Below are 23,782 nucleotides of genomic sequence, written 5' to 3'. Positions count from 1 at the left end.
CTAACAGAGTTAGCACAACCAAAAGTGCTTGGCCTTGTCTTTCATTCACAGAATGATAAAGGATTATGTGTCATCCAAAATTTTGGCCTTTGAGAACCATTTGCACCTCTTTAACACCCTCCTTCCCCCTCAAAAATATTGATTACCACAGTAGGTAGTGCTCATCATGTTGATCCCCAACTCTTGACTTGTGAAAAAGGCAGATTGACAAATCACTACATACTTGTATTGATACAGCAGTCCTTTTGATCAGGTGGGCTCCTCCTCCTTCCCTTAAGAGGTCATTGTTATACAGGCATTCCCCGACTTATGTAAGGGTTGTGTTCCATGGAACTCTGCATAAGTCAAATTTTATGCAAGTCTGAATTTTCCTAAAGGCTTATTCAGCACTCACAACTAGATTTGCTGAATTTGAATGAAGCAAAAAAGAAATGTTCGACGAACGTGTAAATAGAATTATTTATTCAATTTTTTTTATCTCATGTGTAGGAAAAATTACAAATGTGTGCAATTGCAAAAATTTCAAAATTATAAAATTACAAAAACAGGGAGGGGACAGGCATAACATCAGCAAGTTATACCTTGCGAAAATCGTTGCCAGAATCAATGTCTCCAGCTAATAAGTATGCTGCTGCAGAGGTTGAGGACTGTTGAAATTTAGAAGGGGTTTTTCCAAACATATAACAAAATTTCTCTACTGCTGCAGATCGGCACTGGTGACTTCACTGCATACTTTAACTTTGTGGAAACCAGTGCAATGCTTGAACCTATTAAACTATCTGTTGCTTGCCACGAACTTGGCTTGGGGTTTGCCGTACTTATCCTTAATATCTTCATAAATACTTGTTGCTTTTGCTTGAATGGCCATTAGACTCAGGGGCACTTGTTTCTGAATCTGATTTTCCATCCATATTATTAATAGCTTTCCATCTTCTATATAGCACTTGAATGCTATTTTTTATCACTGTTGATCTTAAATGCATTGATCTTTTAACATGTTCTTTTATATTTGCACTGTCCTTTGAAATAGAATTCATTGTTGAAGCAGTGAGACTTAATTTCCATGCAATAGGTGCAAAGTTTGTCCTGCTTCTTACTTCTTAATCATTTTGATCTTCATTTCTAAATCAATTTTGTTTGGTTTCCTAACATTGCCACCACTTGCACTTTCTGTTGGTCACTTTCCCTTCATCATTGTAATAAGTAAATAGGAATGAAGAGACGATTCTGAAAATTTATTTATGTTTCTTATGTGATTGAGGATTTTGGTGAAGGGGAACACATTTCACCATAATAACGTAAAAACCCACACAATTCCAGTTATCGGAATTATCGCAAATGCAGTAAGATCGAGTTTACTACCTGTTTATAATTAGATGCACTAACAGAAAAGCCCAATAAACCAGAAAATGCAAATTGTTTTTATTGAAATAGAATAGAATTCTATTCTATTATGGTCGTGACCTCCAGAAATGTTCTTTAGTAAAATATCAACAAAGCTGTTCAAAATTGATTCTTATGATGGAACATATAATAATGATGAAAGGGTAGTTCTCCATTATAAAAATGACCTTTTAGAGAGATAAATAGCTTAGTTATATAGCGAAAATTTCAACTTCCGAGGTCTTGGAACGAATTACCAAAAAAACAATGCGTTATTGGGTTCACATTGCGATATTTTCACGATACTTCCATTTATTCCTGCCGGATACAAAATACGTTTCTAGGATTTTTTTAAGTTTGCACCTGCCAGCAAAAACTTACATAAAGTCGAGTCGGAGAGTGCCTGTATTTGGATCCAAAATTTTGACCAACATTTCCATTCCCAAGTATTGTAATTACCAGTGATGATCTAGTTTTTTTTTTACCCTACCAAAGGTACTTTGACCCTTGGGAAGAGAGGTTAATCCTAAATAGTTCTGATAAATTTTATCTAGTTTTCATTGACCCTTGGGAAGGGAGGTTAATCCTAAATAGTTCTGATAAATTTTATCTTTCAAAAAAAAAATAATAAATAAATGAAAAATTTTACTAAGAAGTTTCTTGACTACAAAATAATTTAGAAATTACTTAATACATACATCAAAGGAATTTGTCAAAGATTTACAAAGCAATATCTGGGCTACTGATGTCTTATATTGAAAAGTTACTTTTCTTATACAGTAGGGCCTCGACTTACAATGACATCGACATCCAATATTCTTAGGGACCAATGATATTTGCAGGTACCGATAGCTTTCTGATATAGCTGGAACGATACATGGGTGGAAATTTTCAGACGTGTGATGCATGTGGAACATCACTCGTATGATTGTTCTTGACCAGTTAGCATCTTTGTTATTGTTCAACAATGTTATCATTCAACGTGTGGCACACGAAACGTCACTCGTACGATTGTTTCAGATCTATGATGATATGAAACTTCAAGCTCCGTCAACCAGTGGCAGTGCTGTGTGCTCTGAAGACTTTAAAGCCAGCGGAGGCTGGTTCGAGCACTTCAAAAAAAAAAAGGGCAAATATCAAAAGTGTTGAAAGGCATGGAGAGGCATCCAGTACTGATAATGAAGCAGCTGAGACCTTTAAAATTTAATTCCAAGAGTTAGTTGATCAGGAGGGTTATCTTCCCCATCAGGTTTTTAACATTTACGCAATCGGCCTCTTCTGGAAGCGAATGCCCAAGAACACATACATCACTAAGGATGAGGCTAGTTTACCTGGGCATAAGCCTATGAAAGGTAGGCTTACTCTTCTGTTGGGTGCCAATGCCTCTTGAGATTTTAAGCCGAAGCCTTTGCTTGTGTATCACTCTAATACACCCCATAGTATTTAAACAACAAAAGGTCGACAGTTGCATGCTGGGAGTGTTTTGGTGCAGTAACAAGAAGGCCTGGGTTACAGGATATGTCTTTAATGAATGGGAGCTTGAAGTTTTCTGTCCTTCAGTGAAGAGTTATCTTGAGAAAAATAAGCTTCCTGTGAAGGCACTGCTCCTGCTGGATAATGCACCAGGCATGATCCCAAACGTGTTCAATCTCGTCAGGTACAATTTGACTTTGTTCAAGTCAAATTTTTGCCACCCAACACCACTCCTCTTCTGTAACCGAACCAGCAAGTGATTGCAAACGTCAAGAAAATCTACACCATGAAAATGTTCGCAAGTTGCTTTGCAGCGGCCTCAGGTGAAAGTGCTCTCACCCTCAAAGATTTTTGGAGGTTGAAGTTCAACATGCTGGTCTGTGTGAGGCTGATTGTAAGTTCTTGGAATGATGTTTCCACCAGGTGCTTAAATTCAGCCTGGAAAAAGATCTGGCCTTTAATTATTCATAACGTTGCTGGATTTGAAGCTGATGGTGCTTTGACAAATGATATTGTTACGCTTGGTAAATCAATGGGTCTGGAGGTTGGTGGAGGACCTTATTCATGCTCATGGGTGTGAACTAACAACAGAGGAGCTACAAGAGTTGAAGAGAATTAAGGAGAGTGACACTGGACTTCAGGAGGCTACAAAACAGTCGTCAAAATCAGTCCAATTGGACAGTTTCTTTGCCAGTAGGAACAAAAGACTGAAAAGATGCATACGCTTGATATAGTCCCACCACCACTACGCCACCATTGATTTCATCAGCTCTGCATTTCAAGTCTGTTTTTTGTTTGTTTGTTTTTTTATTTTAAGATGTTTTATGACTATTTATTTACAAGGGGGACAAATTACAAGAAATCAGTGTATTATTGGTTTCAACTTACAATATTTTAAACATACAATGGGTTTTGTGGAATGAATTACCATCGCATGTTGGGGCTCCACAGTACATTGTCAGGTATTTCACTTACCATACATATAAAATTGTGTTTAAAATAATTCACATTGTATAAAATTATATATGTTCTAAAAACATTTTAACTGAACATGTATAGAAATATTTCTAATAGTCTTAACTATATCTTGTTAAAAATCTAATATCCACACTTCCATAAACAAATAATCATTTAGATGCTGAAATAAATTTTTTTAGTGCCAAGTTGACCCCAACTCATTTTTAAATTTGATATTATTTTATGTAGGAAAATCATGGCAAGAAAAAGTAGAAGGATTACGAAACACATTGAAGCAATGGGAAATAGAAGGTACCATTCTGACTGCCCTTGATGATATTGCATGTAAGTATATAACATATTTTTTGTTTATTTGCTGTTTAAAGATATCAATATTATCTACTAGATAGAATGAAAAAAAATTCTTTGAAAATCAATAAATAAAATCATTCTAATAAAGCGATGGATATATTAGCTATATTAAATTATATACAATTAAATTTTAATAGCAATATTGATCATACCTTCATACACTGGTGTGCAAAACTTAAGGACCAGTCAGGTTTTCACCTGCAGCTTCTCATAGGAGTGGCCTGGATATGGGAATAGCATACCAAAGGGACCTCGTGAAGTACAGAAATGATGAAGGAAACAACACCGACACAAAAACGGAAACAAAATGGTACAGAAGTCCTTTATTCAAAAATGGCAACATAGCACTGGCTGCCATGATACAGATGCATCACTGCCAATGATGGAACAAAGGGAAGAGGTGGCCCTCAATAGGAGATATGGCCACCCCTAATGTTGATGCAGGCTTTGCACCACCTGTCCATACTTAGAACAATGTTGTTGTCAAGTTCTTGTCGTAACATCGTCCATTCCTCTGTCAGCGCCACCTTCAGCTGGTGAACATTTTCTGGTGGGTGTCGACATGCCGCTAGGCGTCTCCCCAGAGTGTCCCATATGCGTTTGATGGGATTTAGATGAGAGGAACAGGCAGGCTAATCCATACGAACAGTGTCCTCACTTTCCAAAAACATTCAACAACTGTAGCGCGATGGGGTGTGTTGTTATCATCCATAAGCACGAACTCGGGGCCAACGGCACCTCGGAACAGAAGCACATGGGGAAGGATTACCTCAGTACAGTAGCGTGCACTGGTTACAGTACCGCCTTCCAGTATCTGGAGTTGTGTATGTCCATCCAAGATAACGCCTCCCCAGACGAGAACACCTCGACTGCCATATCGATAGGCGCCTCCGTAGCCAGGTGGGAAGGAGCAGCAGTGCGCAGCACATGCTTCTTGATTAGACCGGGGTTCGAGCCCGTCACCACCAAATACGGAGGATGCGGAGAGGTCAAGGAATGACCACTGCATATCCCGGAGCAATATGGCCTTAGTTGCTAATGCTCCTAAAAAAACCAACCAAACAAACATTGTTTGGCTAATTATGACAGATTATGACAGATGGCCATATCGATCCCTTTCAGTGATATTTGCGGGGTGATACCATGTGCCAACCTCTCGCCAGATGAGCTGACATCCAGAATCGCTGCTGAGACTGAATCTACTCTCATCAGTAAAGAGTACCTTACCCCATTGCACTGCTGTCCAGTCCTTGTGTTCGATACACCACTGTAAATGGTGTCTCCGATTGTTTGTTATTTGGTTTTTAGGAGCATTAGCAACTAAGGCCATATTGCTCCGGGATATGCGGTGGTCATTCCCTGACCTTTCCGCATCCTCCGTATTTGGTGGTGATGGGCTCGAACCCCAGTCTAATCAAGAAGCGTGTTCTACGCACTGCTGCTCCTTCCCACTTGGCTATGGAGGCGCCTGGTGGTGTCTCTGATGGGCAGGTGTTAAAGGGACACAGTGTACTGGCTGTCGGGCAAACAGTCCACCTTTGTGGAGTCGCCTGGCCACAGTAAACCGCAATATCTTACATCCCGTGCAGCTGGTTTGCAATGGATCCTGCTGTCTGGTGTCAGTCCCTCTTGGCCTGAAGGAGTATATAGCAGTTATCATTGGGCGTTTTTTTCGTGGATGACCACCACTGGTCCTTCGAACAGCTGTACTTGTCATTCTGAAGGCTGACCACACACGTGAGACGATGCTATGGGCGATACCGAACTCTGCAGCCACACTCCTCGCAAATTGACCTTCCCAATTATTCGACCCGGGGTAAAATCATCCAGATGTTGTCTACTGGCCATTTTGTTGTCTATAGCACTGTATGGAATTAGTCGAAGGTCTGTAACAATCGTGCTCACCATTCGGTAATTTGCACATAACTGCTGCTTTTATCTGTTTATGTTAGCCCTCTCATCACGATTCAGATTTTTGCATGTGCACCAGCTTTCTACTGAATAGCCACAGTTATGCAAATCGCCACAGGCTGTTTCATTTCATTTTGTGGTTGTAAACTTTAGAAATAGTGTTGGTCCTTAATTTTTGCACACCAGTGTATGAATGAAAGTACTATAGTTTTTGTATATTTCCTAATTTTGTATCTCTATTCTAAAGTTGGTAGTATAAACCAGAGCTATGATGCTCAATACTTTCTACATTGATATCAATATTTGTAAAAGAATAAGAGAAGCTTACCTCAATATGATACATACAATACTTCCATATGATACTCTCCAGAATTAAAACAAATAAAACATTAATGCAAAATGATTACAGTAAAAAAATAAATTGAAAACAATTAAAAAGTCAATTTGAACACAATTAAAAAATCAATTTGAACACAATTAAAAATTAATTTTAAAAAGTTAACGTACATTTTAAAAACGATTTTCCTTCCTGAAGCTGACAATGCTTTTTGACTATGTCATGATCACAGGAATGAAAATTACTGAGTATGTGTGAGCATGAATAAGACCATGAATTGGAGATTAGATATGGCCAGCAAACATTAATAGAATTCTCATGTAATTTAATTTCGACGGTTTCTGCAATTAATATAGTCTTGTATAATTATGTTGGACATTAAGTATTTTGGCCTCGTTGAATAAAAATGTATGTTTTTCATTAACAGCATGAAAGGCTAATTCTAACGTTGCTGAATGAGAAGCGTGAACTGAGGACACATGCTGCTTAACCTAAAAATTCAGAGGAAACCACGTAAATCTTTGGCAAGACGAGTCACAGTCACCACAATTGGGAGTATCAGGACAGGTTCATGCGAATTCAAACACATTGTCGCAAGCTTTGGACCAAGTGCATATGAGTTTGTTGGCGACCCCCCACATGCATATGATGTGCTAACGCACAATCAGAATGCTTCAGCTAGTTCTTGAACACCGCAATGTGCGACGTTCCTGCATATCAACAGGTTACAAACCTTTCCTCATATACACTATCGCAGGACCTGATTTCACTTTTATCCAAAGGATTAAATTATAATTTTCTGCCTTGCAAGCTGCCTAAAAAACAGTTCATAATAGATATTGAATTTGGATTTCATAATGTCCCACAAAATGATTTATTTATTCAACAAGTTAATAAAGTGGTGATTAACATAAAAGAAACGCGACTTCCTAAGTTGAATAGACATGAAAGTTAAGCGTTACGTGAACTTCGGGAAAATAAAGACATTCAGAGAGCAGATAAAGCAGATACAGTTGTAATACTTGATAAAACTTTAAGGGTGGTGTGCTGGTTTTTCTGGCAATAATTTTTGCATGTTTGAGAGGTTTTGGAATATCATCCATTTGTAGTATGCTAGAGAGGAAGGGTGCTAACCATATTCTTGCATATTTTCCACAGTGAATTGAATCTAACTTATATAAATAAGTTAGATTCAATTATATCAGATACCTCCGCTTACCTTGAGGTAGACCTGGCACTTTTTACCAATTTGGTCAATCAGTACAATAAAACTTTAACCGTGTATCGAAAAAATGACTACATTACTATGTCTCAGTTAAAGGAATTGAAGACCAGATCATACAATATTCCTGCACTTTTTGGTCAGATAAAATTGCACATGACCAGTTTTCCTATTCGGCCTTTTCCTCCTGAGTCACATATGTATATAGTATTATAAAACCCTTTAGACATAATTTGCGATACAATTTGGGGAAAAAAAAAAAAAACTACGATACATTATTAATAACCTTAAGGACTGTAGATTTGGTGATAATGATAATTTATTCTCACTGGACGTTACTTTGTTATTACGAAGGTAAACCTTGAATACACATTAGAGATTCTTTGGAATATGTTAAATAATAACTCTATACCAATTAATTATACAAAGCTTCCTATTAAAGAAAATTTTCACTTAATTAAACTCTTAGTTGAAACCAACTATATCACCTTTTGAGACAAAGTATACAAACAAATTTTTGGTTTGCCAATGGGATTAAGTCTAAGCAGCTTAATATCGGTGGTCTATCTCTCAATGATTGAGCATATACATTTGATGCCTTTTCTACCCCGTATCATATTATGCGAGGTATTTAGACAATGTTCTTGTTATTACTGATAGTAGCACTATCCAAGATGTTTTACATTTGTTTAATAATATTCATCCCAGACTCGATTTTACATTTATTTATTTATTTATCATATGGCTTGTACAGTACACATATAATTAAATTATATGGCTCAAGAATGATAGATATAAAATTAAGTATAAAATTAAATTAAATGGAACACGAATCACAGATGAACATTTAACTTTTTTAAAAAGTCAATTGCCGTATCAGTCACCATCAGGAAGTCTCCAGGGTTTCCTTCATAGGCTCACAAGGCACAGTCCTCTATTATGTGTTGGATTGTCTGTCTATCGGCTCCACAGTCGCACATTGGGGAAGGTCTGCACATCTACCGTGGCACACTCATGCCCTGTTTAATGCTAGCCATATCCTATGAGGTTGGTCCAAACCAGGTGGTGTTTCAGAGATACAAGGCATGGTATGACATCGGGGAGGGGAGTTTTGTAGCCACTCTTGTGTCTAGGTATCCAGAAGGTTAAAATTGGTTTGTTGCTATGTTTTAGCCATCGGGATTGGTGGATATCTGGAACAGAGCCTGTTTATTCTTAGGTCTCGAATGTTGGAGTCTGTTGGTAGTTTAAGATTGTCTATTATTTTTCTGTATTCTCTGATGAGGTAATATTTTTTTTGGAGATATATTGGTGGGATGTGGCTCAAGACAGGTAGCCAAAAGGTAGGGCTGGACCTGACTGTTCCGGTTATGATGCACGTGTTATTTAGCTGTACATCCACCTTTTTTATGTGGTTACTGTTAAGCCAATCTGGAGCACAGTACTCTGGAGCTGCTTAGACAAGACCGGCAGCTGACAAACATAAGATCGAAGCAGAGGAGCCTCATGTTGTACCACATAGCTTTTGCAGAATGTTATTCCTTGTTTTCTTGACAAATGTTCGCTGGAAGATAATGTTCTGTTAGGTGTGACACCCAAGTATTTCGGATGTTTGTTGTGGTTAAGACAGGCATTCTCGAAGTGTACGTTCAGCTCTCTAGTTGCCATCTTATTATTGAGATGGAAGCAAGATGCTTCAGTCATGACTGCGCTAGGTTGGAGCCTCCACTTGTGAAAGAATTTTCCAAAGGTGATAGATTAGTTGTTAGAATCCCTTCTGTTTTTTTGACTGATTTGTCTCACTGCTATTGCCCAATCATCCATTTGTTTTGTTTTTGTTTTAGTTAGTTGTTGGTGCATCGGCTTCTGTGGCCATAATGCACCTCCCAAGATTTTTGCAGTACTCTGATCCAAGCCCGAGGCAGGATTCGAACCTACGACCTTTGGGTTGCCAGGCAGGCATTTTACCCACCCGGCTAGCCCGGTCGGCCACCAATCATCCATATAGCCAAACTTTCTGGAGTGAGTCTCAGACATGTCTGCAATGTAAAGACTGAAAAGTAATGGTGCAAGGACAGAGCCTTGAGGTAGGCCATTGCTGAGTTTCTTTTTATTGCTCATTGTGTGTCCCATTATCACCTGGAAAGTTCTATTTGTGAGCATGTTATCAATAAGTCTGGCAGTTGTTTTGCAGGGTATTGTATGATGTATTTTATATATTAATCAGTGTTTCCAAACAGTGTCATAAGCTGCAGTTAGATCAATGAAGACCACCAAGATTTTCATTTGTTTTTGAAACCCTGCCTCGTTGTGTGTTGTTAAGGAGAAGACTTAATCTACACAGCTTTGGTTTGGACGGAATCCTGCTTGCTCGATGGGAATTTTTTCAAGTATTTTGGAACTGATCTTGTTGTAGAGTAACCTTTCAAGTAGTTTATAATTTACGCTTAGTAGAGCAATAGGACGGCAACTTTAAGGGTGGTGTGCTGGTTTTTCTGGCAATAATTTTTGCATGTTTGAGAGGTTTTGGAATATCATCCATTTGTAGTATGCTAGAGAGGAAGGGTGCTAACCATATTCTTGCATATTTTCCACAGTGAATTAGAAATTCTGAATGGATGCCATCAAAACCTAGGGCTTTCCCTGCTCTCATATAGTTAAGTGCAGCTGTGATTTCATCATCAGAAAACGGTCTGGAGTACTCAGTTTCTGGAGCACTTACATGTGTAAGAGCCTTGAGTTCCCATTTCACTTGGATTGTGTGTTCTCAGTCATTTGGAGCTGTAGAGGTGGATACAATAAGTGTTGGCGCCTCCGTAGCCAGGTGGGAAGGAGCAGCAGTACATAGCACACGCTTCTTGATTAGACCGGGATTCGAGCCCGTGACCACCAAATACGGAGGATGCGGAAAGGTCAGGGAATGACCACCGCATATCCCGGAGCAATATGGCCTTAGTTGCTAATGCTCCTAAAAACCAAAAAAATAACTAACAATAAGTGTTGCAATGGCATTTGGTGTAACTCGAATATTGTCACAAGTCATAGGGTTGCTGTTTCCCAGCTTGCATAGGAGAAACCATGCTTTCCTGCTAGACTTCTTAAAATCAATGGTTTCAACTGTCTGTATCCATTTTTCTTAGTGGGCAGCATCAAGGCTGTGTAACAGCTCGTCCACCATCTCTTGATCACCACTTTCAAGAAAGTCCCTATACAGATTCTCGCTGGTCTCATTCCATCCTGGAATATATTCCTTCCAGCACCCTCTGAGGATGTGCTTTTTAGCTGTGCTTATCACTGCAACCACAAATCTCTCGTAGTTTTCAGGAGAGGGGTGAATCCATCCCAAACACCTATCAAGATCTCCTGAGAAAGCATCGCAGTTTGCTTTCCTGAAGTTCCATCTAGGGCGAGGAAAGAAGTTACTAGTGGGATGTTTGTTTTGATTTCTATAAGAGCTGAATGGTGCTGGCTGTGAGGGAAATCTGCTAGGATTCTTCGAGACACTCTTAGTGGGTGATTATTTTCATCCATGGTGACAAAGTATAGATCTGGGTTGTACTCCGGCCGCCAGGCAGCTGATTTGAATGATCCTTGTTCTTTGGCATCAAAAATGAGGTATGTGCTACATTCTTCTGCCCAGTTAACAAGCGCTTGACCATTATGATTATTCTATCTGTATCACCACTGTGCGTGGTGACTGTTGAAATTGCCAAAATAGACAGCTGGGTGGGGGATGCGCCTGGAGGACGTATGGTGGCCATATAATAGCAGGGGACTTATAGATGTTATTCACAGTTATTTCTCCTACTTTGATAATTACTTCATGGATATTATTGGCGATGGAAGCAGAGAGTAAGTATGCATTTTCGATTTTAGTCCATACATATGTTGCAACACCATAGGCTTGTTAGTATGTTGCCCCTATTAAATCATAGCCTGGTATTTTTCCCCTAGTCCAAAGCTGATAATCATCATTTGTGTGGGTTTTCTGAATAGCAGCCACATCAGTGTCATTATCTCTTAATATTTTGCATATAAAAATGGCATTTTATATTAGAAAGGGAAAATACGGATACTAAGTCATTAAATTTTCTAAATTTCACGCTTACTCATAAAATCCAGTTTAACATCTATCGTAAACCAACAAACACCGGTATGCTTCTGCATTATAACAACTATCACCAATTCACCTGTGAAAAAGGTCTATTATCTTTAATCAGTTTCTCAATGCCTCAATTTCTCAATAAATATTTACATATTCAACGACGGAATCTGCTTTAGTCTCATAAATACAGATATTAATACAGCAGATTCTTAAACTGGGGTTACCCCCCTTGCTACTAGAAACCGAATTAGGGTGGTAGTAGTAGTAGCAGTAGTAATGGCATGTGATGCAAGAAAGCACATTGGGGAAGGTCTGCACATCTACCGTGGCGCATTCATGCCCTGTTTAATGCTAGCCATATCCTATGAGGTTGGTCCAAACAAGGTGGTGTTTATGAGCTTATGCAGCATCAGCCAAAAAAAAAAAAAATTTCATACAACCATTCCCTCTAAATGTTTGTCCAGTTCCTCCTTAAATATGACATTGTGGTATTCCTCCTTGAATACCACAATGACAGATGGAAGTTTGTTCCAGCAATTAACCACCTGCTGGCTGGCTAAAGGCAAATTTCTGCACATCTATTCTACATCTGTCTTTTCTTAATTTGAATTTATGCCCCCTTAGGTTCGTAATCTGAACAAGTGGAACAATCCCATCAGAATTCAGCGTGCTCAACCCATTCAAAGCCTTATACACATCAATCAGATCACCGTGCAGGTGCTTAGTCTCCAGCCGCTGCAATTTGCAGAACTTAAGCCTTTCTTGGTAAGAGGATCCCTTTATTCCCTCACCAATCCTGTCGCCCTTCTCTGTACAAGCTTAAGCAAATCGAAATCCTTCCTAAAATCAGGCCTCCAGCCCTGTACGCAGTACGCAAGGCGTGGCCCGACCATTGCCTTATACAGAGTGACAATCACCTCCTTTTCCCTGCTAGCAAAATTCCTATATATCATTGACAAAAACCCCATGACCTGCCCTGGCAGCCTGTCTGCATTGCTCAGAAAACTTCATATCTGACTGCACAATTACTCCCAGGTCTTTTTCATTTTCTACCACCTTAAGTGTAGTACCACACAGTTGGTATGTTTCTCTGGTTTTACTTCTAGCCCTATGCAGTATATGAGTAGAAGCTAAGGATAGGATAGGATACAAAAAACTACACCAACTAACAATAGTAGCATAAAAACATACTTTATTTCTGTCCCATACAATTGAACGGTGGCACAAGCAGCCTAACATATTCTTTAAAGATACCGAATTTAAGATTGCAGCCAGACCAATATGAAAATTACATGCTATACTGAACACTCAGTTCTTTCCTCTTTCACAACACAAATAAATGACCTGGTATATAACATTTCTTGCAGTGATTGTGACTCTTCTTACCAAGGATTTATGCGGTTTCCTCTGAATTTTCGGGTTAAGCGCATACATCCTCATTTTGCGCTTCTCATCCAGTAGCGTCAGAATTAGCCTTTCATGCCATTAATGAGAAACATACATTTTTATTCAATGAGGCTAAAATACTTAATGTTAAATAATTAAACTTCACACCAACCAGTACTTGAAAATATTTTAATACTGTAACTAAAAACACTGTATTTACAATAAAATGATTAAAACTAGTTTAAAATATTTAAAATATATAAATAAAAACAATTAAAATATGACTGAAAACAGATATTAAAGAATATTAAACATTACAATATACCGTAACAACTGTAGCTTTCGGAGACAACAGTCTCCTTTCTCAACAGCGTACATTTTACTGTATGCCACATCCTTAAATAGCAGGTCCACGGCATTCGTCACATGGTTCCCCAGGAATGTCATTGATATTTCCCATTTGCGCACCAGAACCGGAAATGGCTCGGGAGTGCGCTACCTGAAACCGTTCATCGTGTCCCAAGACAACCGTTTCAAAGAGAGGGTGTAAATGTACACCCTTATCTCTATTAATGGTATTACTGGCTGCCCCAATGCGTAAAGCTCTCAAGCCATTTACGGTTCCAGAACCCCTGTGCATGATCTGTGATGACAGCATCTTCTGGGGAGATCTGATGTTGCTTCTCCCAGAAAAGCTCTGCCACAGCAGACTTCCCGTAATTTGCAGTCTTTATTGCATTCACGTGTTCCCCTAGCTGGTCCTTAAGTCGCTGCCCTGTCTCTCCCACGTAACATACCTCACAATCCGGGCATTTAATTTCATAAACTACCCCACTGCTGGCTTCTTTCAGTATGGAGTCTTTAACTCTTGATATCACTGTGTGCAACCTCCATCCCGGTAGTTGCACACAGCGTATTTGACACCCCCAAACTATTCGCGATGCGTTCCGTAAGGCCCGGATAGTAAGGAATGTATGCAGTGTTCACAGGGGTAGACGGTTCACTACGGGTAGACATCACTCCCCTAATGAATCTGTCCAAGGCACTCTGGAGGTAACCACATTTCTTAAGGTCTGCTGTGACTCTGATAATCTCATTATCTTTATCCTCTGAGGTGGTACAGTGGGACCCCGCCCTATCAATTAAAGTCTTGATTACACTGTTTTTGTGTTGGCTGGTCTGTGCCAAGTTGTAATGGGTATACTGACCCCGGCACATAGGCTTCCTAAAAATATTGGTCTTAAGCCTAAATCTTTCTCTGACCACCAACACGTCAAGAAATGGTAGGGTTCTCTCTGTCTCCACCTCTGAGGTGAATTGGATAAACGGGGAGAAGCTGTTAAGTACATTGAGTATTTGATCTTCTCTCCCCTTCTGAATAATGGTGAATGTTTCATCAACATATCTTTTCCATTTATGTATGGGAAATTCCAAATCCTTAAAGATCCTTGATTCCAATTCTTCCATGGCCAAATTGGCCAAAACGGCGCTAATAGGGGAACCCATGGCTGTGCCATGGACCTGCCTATACATGACGTCTTGAAAGACCATGGTGGTACTAGACAAACAAAATTCCACATCTTCACAAATATCACAAATATGTAAAGTACTACACATGGGAAACAGCAACCCCAGAGCAATGTATCAACTCTGTGGTACTACACTGACAGTGGTAGAGAATGAAAGGGACCTGGGGGTGGTTGTGCAGGCAGATATGAAGTTCTCTGAGCAGTGCAGATGGGCTGCAAGAGTAGCTCATGGTGTATTGTCAATGATATATAGGAATTTTTCTAGCAGGGATAAGGAGGTGATTATTCCCTTGTATAAGGCAATGGTCAGGCCACACCTAGAGTACTGTATACAGGTCTGGAGGCCTCATTTCAAGAAGGATGTAGAGCTGCTGGAACGAGTACAGAGAAGGGCAACAAGATTAGTGAATGGAACAAAGGGGTGCTCTTACGAAGAAAGGCTTAAGTTTTGCAAATTACAGTGTCTGGAGACTAGGCACCAGTGAGGTGATTTGATAGAGGTGTATAAAGCCTTGAATGGTTTGAGCATGCTCAATGCTGATGGGATTCTTCCTCTCGCTCAGAATAATCACCTGAGAGGGCGTAAATTCAAATTGAGGAAAGACAGATGTAGGATAGACGTGCGGAAATTTGCCTTTAGCCAGCGGGTGGTTGGTTGGTGGAACAGACTTCCATCACAGACATTCTCTCAGATATGCCAGACAAGCTGTACTTGCTACCTGGGAGTCTAAAACGCTGATGGAACTGATATTCGGGTGACACTCAAGTCAAGTGGACCCAATTTCGGCGAAGTCCGGACGGTCTGTGACAACCAAATCCTCTGCTTGCACCTTCACGATGGTGGGACTGTTAGTAATCCTGGGTATAACCTCCATGCACAAGCACATGGTGGGTGACCACCCAGGTGTGAACCAACGTAAGCAGGGGTCGAGGTGTGGCGCCCACACCACATGGAGGAATGCCGCCCCTCTATGTTACCAGGCAGTACTAGATGGTAGATGACTCTCATCAACCGGTGAAATACCACCACTTTGCTTATTGGAGGCTTGAAGTGGTGGAACCCATGTTTAGTCTCTAGAGCTAAGTTCCGGTCAACCCTTCCCTATCTCTTCCATCATGCAGTATGATTGATGACTCTTGAGGTTATGATGAACGTTGTGGCGAGATCCAATATTCCTTACATTTCGAGGGTACAGCTCTAAAACGGTTTTCGCAGGCCGGCCGCTAGTTAGTACACCGGACCGAACCTATTGGTAACTCTCTAGGAGGCTTCCGGATCAGCTAGTGTATAATCTTGCTACCTCTACTCTGCCAGATAGTGACTGGAGGGAGTCCGAGTAGTGTGTATGCGGGGAGCATTGTCGAGGCCACGTTATGTCAAGGATCTGGGTATATTCTTCCCACATGTACGCCATATCCAAAAATTTCATTACTTCATACAGCATGTCCCACCCACTTTTTCTTACTATTGAATACACCATGAATTGTCAAACTAATAGAACAAGCTTATCTGCGAAAAGATCTAAACCTCCCAAGGATTTCCTAATTCATTTCACAAATATACGTGGTCTCAATTCTAATCTCAACGATGTCCATTTCCACTTGCAGTCTGCCAAACCCCATGTACTTTTTCTGACAGAATCTCAGTTATCGGTTGATTCAACTACTGTTCATCTCAGATGCCCAAATTATTCGCTGTATGATTCCTTTCGCCTCAAAGGTGGTACTTGTGCATATGTCCGTTCTGATATTCCCTGTCAGAGACTTGGCAATTTGGAATCTCCTCTCTTTGATCTTCTCTGGCTTAAAATCTCTCTACCTCATTGTGTCAAATTCATCTGTTGTCTCTACCGTTCTCCCAACTCCACTAATCACTTGGAGCTCTTTGACTTCCTCTCGTTGCAACTTGACATTCTCCAGTCCAACTTTCCTAACAGTGAGGTAATTTTCCTTGGTGATTTTAATGTTCACAACTCCAGCTGGCTTCCGTTTTCTAGTCACACCGACCCAGCAGGTCGAGATGCTGAGGCTTTTGCAATTACTAATGACCTAGCACAGATTGTTCATTTACCTACAAGAATACCGGACAATCCGAATCATACAGCCAATACGCTTGATCTTTTTCTCACAAACAACCCTTCTAAGTACACGGTCGAAGTGAGAGGTCCTTTAGGCACTTCAGATCACAACTTGGTGATTGTCTCTTCTCCAATGGAACCTTTATCTCATGGCTATTCCCAACCTCGTGTTGTTTGGCATTACAAGAATGCAAAATGGGATGACCTGCGAGACTTCTTTTCTTCTTTTCCTTGGTCAGATTACTGTTTCAAAACTCCTGATGTCAACGTTTGCTCAGATCGTGTCAGTGAAATTATTCTTGCAGGAATGGAATCCTTTATCCCACACTCCACTTTAAAATCTCGTCCTTTATCTAAACCTTGGTTTTCCAATAAATGTGCTAAGGCTGTTCAAGAGAAGAATGTTGCATATCGTAATTGGCTTGTTTCTAATTCTTCAGTTTCATTTTCTGCCTACACCAAAGCTCGCAACATTTGTAAAGCAGTTATTAATCAGTCCAAACTAGAGTTTGAACAGGCTAAGAGTAGAAAACTTGCTTCTTGCCCTAATGGTAGCCGAGCATTCTGGTCTCTTGCCAAAGCTATTGGCCGCAACTTTTGCCCATCTCTGCTTCCACCTCTGTCCAAACCAGATGGTTCTGTTGTCACTTCAGCCAAGGATAAAGCTGACCTGCTAGCATCCCATTTTTCTTCCAGCTCATGTATTAATGAACTTGGTAAAACACCTCCCACCATTCCCAACACGGTCCATTCAATGCCTCCTGTGGTCTTCCGTCAAAAGGATATCAGAAGGATTTTGATGAATCTTGATGCTAAGAAAGCTCCAGGTCCTGATGGTATTTCTCCACTTGTTCTCAAAATCTGTGCTCCTGAACTTACTCCTATTCTTTGCCGCCTTTTTTCACTTTCTTATTCCAAAGGTGTTTTTCCTTCTGCTTGGAAATTTGCTCATATCCAGCCAGTTCCTAAAAAGGGTGACAAATCCCTCCCATCCAATTATCGTCCCATTGCAATTACTTCTACTCTTTCTAAAGTAATGGAGAAATCAATTAACCGCCAACTCTTAAACTACCTAGAAACCTTCCGTCTGATCAACGATCGCCAGTATGGATTCCGTCGGTGTCGATCCACTGGTGATATTCTGGCTTATGTTACCCATTTATGGACTACTTCAATGGAAAGGTTCGGTGAAACACAAGCAGTTGCTCTTGACATCTCAAAGGCTTTCGATCGTGTTTGGCATAAAGGTCTTCTAAACAAGCTTCCATCTTATGGTTTGCCAACTGTTTTTAGTAATTGGTTATCCAGTTTTCTCTCTGATCGCTCACTGAGGGTGATGGTAGATGGCTCTCTGTCTTCTAACTTCTCCACTAATGCCGGTGTCCCCCAAGGTTCAGTTCTTTCCCCCACTCTTTTCCTCTTGTATATCAATGACCTTCTTCCATTGACTGGAAATCCTATCCATAGTTTTGCCGATGATAGCACATTGCATTCAACTTTCCATTTTGAGAAACCTTGCCCTGCTCAATCAGCTTCAACTTCTCGAAAATCTGCTACCAATTCCTTAAATGCCGATCTTCAGGTAATTCTCCAGTGGGGCAAAGACAACTTAGTTGATTTCAACCCTTCTAAAACTCAGTCTTGTCTTATATCTCGCAAAAAGGATTCTTCTGCTCCTATGCTTATCTTTAGTGACACTCCTATTTCTAGGCAAAAGGATATATCTCTTTTGGGGATTACCCTGACTTCTAATCTCTCTTGGCACAAGCACATTACAAATATTGCTTCCTCTGCATCTAAAAAACTTGGTTTTCTCTTTCGCTCTCAGCGTTACTTTTCTTCCAAACAGCTGCTCACTCTGTATAAATCGCAAATCCGCCCTGCCATGGAATATTGTTCCCACATTTGGGGTGGTGCCCCCAAAACCTCTCTCAGGCTTCTCGATTCCATTCAGAAGAGGGCAGTTAGGTTAATTAATGATTCATCTCTAACGGAGTCTCTCCACTCGCTTTCTCATAGACGTACTGTTTCTGCTGCATGCCTCTTCTACAGATATTTCCATGGGCACTGTTCTTCTGAATTGGCTTCTATAATTCCCGCTCTCTCTTTCAAAACAGTCCGAACACGTGCCGCCACCAGCCAACATCCATTTACTGTCCAACTTCAAACCCACAGAACCAACTTTTCATCTTCCTCATTTATTCATTCAACTGCCGTTTTCTGGAACAACCTTCCTTCATACGTATTTCCTGAAAATTACAATCTACAGAAGTTCAAGTCCAATGTCAACAAATATCTTCTTTCGTCTTCTCAACCTCCAACCCAAGCACGGTACTAAGTACTATAGGTTCTAATACCTCTCGTGTTTGGGGTTCACATAAAAAAAAAAAAAAAAAAAAAATCCCTTGTCATGGAAGTTGATAGCCTAAATAAGTTTAAGGCTCAGCTGGACAGGTATTTTGAACGAACAGAGGGGTGAAGTGGAAGTGGTTTCTTTTTTTTTCTTTCTTTTTTTTATTATTATTTTTTTATTTTATTTATTTTTTTTTGGCTGATGCTGCATAAGCTTGCTTTCTTGCATCAAATGCCTCTACTAATGCTAATGCTAATCACTAACACTTAAAAGCGACCTAGTACTTAAAGATGTATCCTTTTCTAATGCCATTCTAACACATTGAACTCCAAACTTAATCGGAATACAGGTAAACAAAGATATAACATCAAAGGAGATCATAATCTCATCTTCTCATATAGTCTGATCTTTTATAAAACCCACGAACTCTTTACTATTCTTAATTACAAAACTGGAAAGTCCTACTATGGGTGCAATCAGCTTGGCTAAGTATCTTGATAAGGCATAGGTAGGACTATTGATGAACGATACAATTGATCAAGATACAATACAACTTAGCCAAGCTGATTGCACCCATAGTAGGACTTTCCAGTTTTGTGATTAAGAATAGTAAAGAGTTTGTGGGTTTTATAAAAGATCAGACTATACTAGAAGATGAGATTATGATCTCCTTTGATGTTATATCTTTGTTTACCTGTATTCCGATTAAGTTTGGAGTTCAATGTGTTAGAACAGCATTAGAAAAGGATACATCTTTAAGTACTAGGTCGCTTTTAAGTGTTAATGATACTTGTGAAGGTGTAGAATTTTGTTTGTCTATTACCACCATGTTTTTCAAGACGTCATGTATAGGCAGGTCCATGGCACAGCCATGGGTTCCCCTATTAGCGCCATTGTGGCCAATTTGGCCATGGAAGAATTGGAATCAAGGATCTTTAAGGATTTGGAATTTCCCATACATAAATGGAAAAGATATGTTGATGACACATTCGCCAATATTCAGAAGGGGAGAGAAGATCAAATACTCGATGTGCTTAACAGCTTCTCCCCGTTTATCCAATTCACCTCGGAGGTGGAGACAGAGGGAACCCTACCATTTCTTGACGTGTTGGTGGTTAGAGAAGGATTTGGGCTTAAAGGCGCCTCCGTAGCTAGGTGGGAAGGAGCAGCAGTGCGGGGTTTGAGCCCATCACCACCAAATAAGGAGGATGCAGAAAGGTCAGGGAATGACCACCGCATATCCCCAGAGCAATATGACCTTAGTTGCTAATGCTCCTAAAAACCAAATAACAACATTAGGCTTAAGACTAATGTTTTTAGGAAGCCTATGTGCTGGGGTCAGTATACCCATTACAACTCGGCACAGACCAGCCAACACAAAAACAGTGTAGTCAAGGCTTTAATTGATAGGGTGGGTTCCTACTGTACCACCTCAGAGGATAAAGATAATGAGATTATCAGAGTCACAGCAGACCTTAAGAAATGTGGTTATACCCAGAGTGTCTTAGACAGATTCATCAGGGGAGTGATGTCTACCCGTAGTGAACTGTCTACCACTGTGGACACTGCATACATTCCTTACTATCTGGGCCTTATGGAACACATTGCATGAATAGTTCGGGGGCGTCAAATACGCTGTGTACAACTACCAGGATGGAGGTTGCACACAGTGATATCAAGAGTTAAAGACTCCATACTGAAGGAAGCCAGCAGCATAGATAGTTTATGAAATTAAATGTCCGGATTGTGAGGTATGTTATGTGGGAGAGATCGGGGCGGCAACTTAAGGACAGGCTGGGGGAACACGTGAATGCAATAAAGACTGCAAATTACGGGAAGTCTGCTGTGGCAGAGCATTTCTTGGAGAAGCAACATCAGATCTCCCCGGAGGATGCTGTCATCACAGATCATGCACAGGGGTTCTGGAACCATAAATGGCTTGAGAGCTTATGCATTGGGGCAGCCAGTAATACCATTAATAGAGATAAGGGTGTACATTTACACCCTCTCTTTGAAACAGTTGTCTTGGGACACGATGAACAGTTTTGGGTAGTGCGTTCCCGAGCCATTTCTGGTTCTTGTGTGCAAATGGGAAATACCAATCACATTCCTGGTGAACCATGTGATGAATGCCATGGACCTGCTATTTAAAGATGTGGCATACAGCAAAATGTACGTTGTTGAGAAAGGAGACTGCCGTCTCCGAAAGCTACAGTTGTTACGGCATATTTTAATATTCTTTAATATCTGGTTTCAGTCATATTTTAATTGTTTTTATTTATATATTTTAAATATTTTAATCTAGTTTTAATCATTTTATTGTAAATACAGTGTTTTTAGTTACAGTACTAAAATATTTTTTTCAAGTACTGGTTGGTGTGAAGTTTAATTATTTAATATGAGTTTTCCCAGCCTCGTAGGCCTATTTAGAGATAAAATACTTAATGTCCAGCATAATTATACATGACTATTAATTGCAGAAACCATCAAAAATTAAATTACATGAGAAATCTTTTAACGTTTACTGGCCATATCTAATCTCCAATTCGTGGTCTTAAGCACATGCGCGAAGACTAATAATCTTATTTAAGATTCATTCTCACACATACTCGGTAATTTTCATTCCTGTGATCCCGACATACGGTCAAAAAGCATTGTCAGCTTCAGGAAGGAAAAAATTGTTTTTTAAAATTTACATTAAACTTTTTAAAATTAATTTTTAATTATTTTTTAATTTTGTTTAATTGATTTCTTAATTGTTTTCAATTTATTTCTTAATTGTTTTCAATTTATTTTTTTACTGTAATCATTTTGCGTTAATGTTTTATTCATTTTAATTTCTGGAGTGTATCATATGGATGTGTTGTACATATCATATTAGGGTAAACTTCTCTTATTTTCTTCTCTCCATCAACAAGCAGCGATCAGCAACAATCTGTTTTGCATGTGTGAGTGATAAGTTAGTTTGAAGTTTCTGAGCAGAACAAAGTGAGTACATATTTATTTGCTTTTATTATTGTCAGATTTATGAGATAGCTAAATTTTAGTAAAAAATCAATTTTTGTTTGTCCTGATATCAAGGCAACTTAGTCTGTGAAGTGTCAGTTTAACAGGCCTGTAAATTGAATGTGCACTTAAGACCAGTCTGTTTGCAGTCTGAAGAATTTTGGAGAAAGTCTAGTGCTATGTTGAGATTAGTTATTACTATGGCCCTCTGTAAGTTGACAAAATCCAGACCTCGATGTTTTTGGATGAGTAGTTAGTGACAAATATGTTTTAGATGGGCAATGTGTGACAAATGTGTTTTTAGATCGATAGTGAGTGATAAATAAAATCCATCATTTGCAAAATTTGCAAATAATGGATGAAAAAAAAAAAACTTTGCATATTACCGCTAAACGTCTTGCAGTCTTTTAGTAGTAATGTGCAAAGTTCCAAGTTTGTTTGTTTTTTTTGTTTTTTTTGTAATTCATTTATTTTTTATGACGTTGTTGTACAGTCATGAGCTTGTTGAATAAATTCTGCTAGTCATAAGGGCATAGAATTTAATGTTAAAGCTGCTTTTTTTATTATTATTTAACTGCTATTATAGCTGTAAAGTAAAATGTACCATAAGTCATTCAATAAGGGTTAGTGTTGCTTTGCTTTGATATAGGATATAAAGTAATGGTTCCCAGTATGGAGTGTGTGGGTGCCTTGGCACTCACCAATGAAAGTTTGGATGTCTGTGTACATATTTATGTGCCACAAGCATCTGACTGAAACAACCAAGAAAGCACATGGGAACTAGAAGCTGATCTCTGTTTATGCACATTCACTGTTATAGCAAGTCAGGAAAATCGGATTTTAGTATTCATTTAGTAGCAGTGAAGTGCAGTGAGAAAGTTTTTATGCTAATCTGCTTCTTAATTCCAACATACTTATTAATATTGCTTCTCTTTGGATATCTGGATGGGTATGTAACACTTGGTAGTTTATTTATAAGTATTTACAGAGAGATTAATAAAAATGTTCTTTAATACAGTAAAACCTGGTTAATTCAAAGTTCAAGGGACTGAAGTGTGTCTTTTCAACTTAAAAATTCAAAAGAATTTTTAACCAGTATTATTATTAACACTACACAGAATTTTCACAGTTCTCATTTAAAATGTTAATTAGTTTAATTGTGGTAGATGTTTGTGAATAGACAATTAATGCAGTAGTAATTTAGTTATATGAGAAAAATAACAATTTTACTGTGGAGAAATTCAGTCAGTTTTTTGCATAAATAACAAATGTTAATGAATTATACTTTTAGTAATGACCACTCTTAATAATGACTAAGACTTTTAGTAATGACTAGACTCTTAGTAATGACCATTCTTATACCACATGAATATTAAGATAGTTTATTCAGTTAATAAGTAAATTCTTATACATTAAGGTGGTGTTTCAAGAACCTTGCCAGTACCCATTGTCAGACCATATATTGACTGTTATAGGGCAGAAAAAACAATACAAGGGGAAAATTCAATGATGCATTCTATATAAAATTGTATCTATTGACAGAAAACAAGGAATTAAATTTAATCCACAATACTTCAACTTATTTTAAAAGACAGTAGAAGACTTCAAACAACAGGAAAGAAATCTCCAAAAAACAGAACAGCCAATTACCAACCCCCTCCAGAAACTAG

At 39.1% G+C, this 23,782-nt stretch overlaps 1 protein-coding gene across 3 annotated transcripts in view; it reads left to right on the top strand.

The window, feature by feature from the left end:
* Positions 1-23,782, top strand: part of LOC150081448 (xaa-Pro aminopeptidase 1-like) — a 231,893-nt gene that overhangs the window by 100,730 nt on the left and 107,381 nt on the right. For all 3 annotated transcript variants that reach the window (XM_090379308.1, XM_090379305.1, XM_090379309.1), the window contains exon 7: positions 4,063-4,158. In XM_090379308.1, coding sequence (XP_090235434.1) covers positions 4,063-4,158 — 96 coding nt within the window. The remainder of the gene's footprint in view (positions 1-4,062; positions 4,159-23,782) is intronic.

Source organism: Mastigoproctus giganteus, chromosome 8 (assembly GCF_048544385.1).
Source record: "Mastigoproctus giganteus isolate SK-2022 chromosome 8, ASM4854438v1, whole genome shotgun sequence".
NCBI lineage: Eukaryota > Metazoa > Arthropoda > Arachnida > Uropygi > Thelyphonidae > Mastigoproctus > Mastigoproctus giganteus.
The sequence above is the reverse complement of the archived record's forward strand: the minus strand, read 5'-3'. Positions and strand labels throughout refer to the sequence as shown.